The sequence below is a fragment of the Geospiza fortis genome, unplaced genomic scaffold, assembly GCF_000277835.1.
Source record: "Geospiza fortis unplaced genomic scaffold, GeoFor_1.0 scaffold55, whole genome shotgun sequence".
Classification (NCBI taxonomy): Eukaryota; Metazoa; Chordata; class Aves; order Passeriformes; family Thraupidae; genus Geospiza; species Geospiza fortis.
In genome coordinates, this window is record NW_005054308.1 from 11,273,458 (window position 1) to 11,277,208 (window position 3,751).

At 50.6% G+C, this 3,751-nt stretch overlaps 1 protein-coding gene across 1 annotated transcript in view; it reads right to left on the reverse strand.

Moving 5' to 3' along the window:
- Positions 1–2,757, reverse strand: part of IL12B (interleukin 12B) — a 5,689-nt gene extending 2,932 nt beyond the window's left edge. Inside the window, exons 1-3 of the mRNA XM_005418812.1 lie at positions 2,673–2,757; positions 1,489–1,776; positions 663–774 (exon numbers count right to left, since the gene is read on the reverse strand). Coding sequence (XP_005418869.1) covers positions 663–774; positions 1,489–1,776; positions 2,673–2,757 — 485 coding nt within the window. The remainder of the gene's footprint in view (positions 1–662; positions 775–1,488; positions 1,777–2,672) is intronic.
- Positions 2,758–3,751: the final 994 nt, after the last annotated feature.

A 3,751-nucleotide genomic window follows, 5' to 3' on the forward strand; every position in this document is an offset into this window, starting at 1 on the left:
ACCATCATGGCAAGCTCCAGTTTCCTCCTTTGTCCCTTTGCCCTCTCCCAAACCCTGCTGAAGGAATGAGGGCTGAGAAGTCTCCACTGGAGAACAAACACCAAAAGCTCCAAAGCACCACCTGAGGCTGGCCCTGGTTTTGCTGTCAGCCAGCTGCCCCCCTTGGCAGCTGTTTCTCCTCTAGCAGGCTGGGGTGACCTTTGCTGGAGCGCTCCATGCCTTGGAGAGCCCCCGGGGCAGAGGGAGGCAGGAAATCCCCCCAGGGTTCCCAGCACAGGTTTCTGCAGGGTTCCTCAGCCCAGCCTGGCCGGGGCCATGTGCTCTGCAGTGGGGGCAGCCTCCCACCCTGCCCTGGGAGCTGTGGTTCTTTCTGCCTTGCCTCCACTTCCTCTCTGCCCTCCACTGACCGTTTTGCTATTGCTTAAGTTACCCAGGGGCTACTCCAGCCCACTTGGACTTATTCCTTTTTCAAGGTTTTAATAATTTCTGAGTGACTTCCGTGCCCTTTTTAAGTTAACTTTGTCCCAGTAATGACTCAAAACATTTTGGGGACGTTCAGACTTGGAAAAGAGATTTCCCCCCATCTGCATGCCCCAACAGCCTGAAATCCTACACAGGATAACACCAAAGGCTGCCCTGTGAAGGGAAGTACAAGCTCTTACCCTTCCAGGCTTCTGATGGTGAACTTCACATTTGGATTATTTTCTGTCATCCAGGAACATGTGAAAATTCCAGAGTAGTTCTTTGCCTCACACTTCAGAAATGTCCTGGGCTCTAGACAGAGAAAGAAACCAGGAGTTATTAACTCTTGTTTGCCAAAATGGCCAAGGCAGAGAGAAACAATTCCTGAATTCACAGATTCCCTGGCAGCACCACGAGGGACCCAAATACGAGACTCAGGTGAGTGAGGCTCATGCAGAAAATGCAAAACACCCCAGGCTTGTCTCCTGAATGGAGAGGCCCAAATGGCAGCACTTCAAACCCGGGCCAGGCCCTGGTTCTGCCAAATCCCAGAATCCTGGAATCTCCTGAGCTGGAAGAGACCCACAAGGATCATGGAGTCCAACTGCCCAGCCCCAAAATCCCACCCTGGGATCCCTGGAGCGCTGTCCAAACCCTCCTGGAGCTCTGGCAGCCTCAGGCTGTGCCCATCCCTGGGGAGCCTGGGCAGTGCCAGCAGCCTCTGGGGGAAGAACCTTTCCCAAAATCCAGCCTGAGCCTCTCCTGGCCCAGCCCCAGCCCTTCCCTGGGTCCTGTCACGCAGCTCTGATTTTCCAAACCAGGAATTCCTCCCATCCCTCCACCCTATCAGCCTGGAGAATCCCACATAAATCCCATGGCCCCCGTTCCTGTGCTGCACTGCCCAGAGCCGCAGGAGGGATGATTTTCTGCCCCTGCCAGCACAGCTTTGCAGAGAACACCTTTGCAAGGACATTCCCAGAGCCTGCAGCAAGCTGAGCAGCACAACCCCAGCCCTGGGGGCCGTACCCTGGAAGGTTTTGAGGATGTCCCTGAGGATGCTCCCGCCGGGGCCGATCCTGGCGATGAGCAGCAGGCTGGAGCTCAGCACCCTGAGGCTCTCCTCGCTCACACAGCTGTAGTTGCCGGCGTCCGGGAGCTCCTTCACTGCCACCCTCAGGGTCTTCCCTCTCTGTTTCCCCTCCTGGAAAGGGCTGGAGTCCTTTCTCCAGAGCACGGCCTCCTCAGGGCTGTCACAGCTCAGCTCCACCGTGGTGGCCGGGGCCTCGGCGTCCCACTGCGAGTCGATGACAAACACTGGGAAGGGCAGAGGGGACGTCAGGAGCTGCTCACATGGACCAGGCTGAGCCCTTCCTGCAGCCCTGCCTGCAGTGAGCTCCCCCAGGGAGGCTTTTCCACAAAGGAGAAACCCTGAGAAACCTGTCCAATATGGGATCCCAGCTGGCAGGAAACGCTCAGCTCTGGCAAGTTCAGGAGTCTCCCAGACCCCCTCTGGACACGGGCAAAGGGAATCTTCAAACTCAAAGTTTGCTCTCAATGCTGACAAACAGATTTGCTGCTTTCAGCATCCAGTCCCTCCCAGGAACCTCCAGGATAAATATTCTCTTTAATGTGAAGATAAGTAATTGAAAGAGAGGACAATCAGAATTTAGCCCAATTCTCTGATAAATTATTCAAAATAATTGTTTATTACCTACCCTATATTTTCACAAATGGATTTACATTTGTGAAAATGTAGGGTAGGTAATAAACAATTATTTTGTTTATTTATATTTTATATATTTGTATTATATTATTTATTTCTATCTTTACCAGAGAAGCTGATAAACTATTTCTAGGTTTTAAGTTTTACTCAGAAATATATAAATATATTTTCTTTTCCACAATTAATTCTTCCCTTGTTTTTTTTAGGGCTGTTCCCTTAGTCACAGTTTTTGCATCCAGGATGTGTGACTGAGACTTTGAACACGAGGAGAAGGAATAGGAAATAAAACAGTTGCTAATGCAAATGTTGCAAATACGCTGTTGGAAGACATTTTAGGACTTTTACATATTTTTCCATGAACTCCAATTAATTATGGTCAAAGAAATAAACATATGCCCTTGGCCTAACTGGAGTTAACAAATCCTGTGCTAGTGGCCACAATTATAATTCCAAAGTTTTAGGTCTGACTAAGGAGAAACGTTCTTACCATTTTCCTGCAGTTTCCACTGGGCACTTTCCAGTAGGGCAGCAAAGCAAAACAGGGACAGTAAGGCACAGAGGAGGTGAGACATCTGTAGGGGAGAAAAACCAATTATTAAACTTCACTGAGGTTGGGTGAGTGTGCTCCAAAGTCAGGCTGGGGCTGGGCAGGGTGACAAGGACACAAAATGAGTCCCACTGAGTTGAGGAACATCGTCCCATTCTGAGAACTCTGGGATCCCTTAAAAATGGAATCTCAGGTTTGTGCTGGAGCTGGAGCCATGATTTTGATCCGCTTGGGATTCTCATCCCAAGGCAATTTAGAGAAGGAATCACTCAGAGTTGTGTGAGTGGCTCTGGGCTGGTCCTCATCAAATGTTCCTCATGCAGGAAAAGCTCTGCTTGGTCCAGTGAGACCAATTCCATGGAAAAGGCATGGATGAAGGATCAGGGGCTGCCCAGGCAGGTTTGGATCCCCACCCCTGGAGGTGGCACTGGGACAGGCAGGGATGGGCAGAGCCTGGGCTGGTGATCCCAAAGCTCTTTCCCAGCCCCAGTGATTCCATGATTCCCCATGGCCAGGGCACTGCCCTGAAGGATCAATGGCATCACCTTCCATCCACCCAAAGCGCAGTTTGGCTCAGCTCATCAGCCGTTCCACCAAAGCAAAGGGTTGAGGATGACCCCAAGGAGCTGCTGAAGGTTCTGCTGGGTTCTGTCTCCATCTCTGAACAGGGGACAGCAGGGCCAGTGCCCAGTGCAGAGCTGGTTCCAGCTCCAGTTCTGCTCCTGGTTCTGGAATCCACCTGAGCTCTCAGCCTGAGCTTGTGAACAATTCCAGGCAAAATTCCTCCTGGGTTCAGTGCCCAGCTCTGTCTGCAGGAAGGGCTGGGAGTGGAGATCATTGCTGCTCTATGTCCAATATATAAATGGATATTTCTCCTGAATTTGTCCCAAATACCACCAGAACTCTCCACAAAACACCAAACGCCCTTGCCAAATATTGTCATAACTACTGGGTGCATAAAAACTTCAATAAGTTATTTAGATGCACTTTCAGACATTTTCAAACTGAGAGTAAACCAA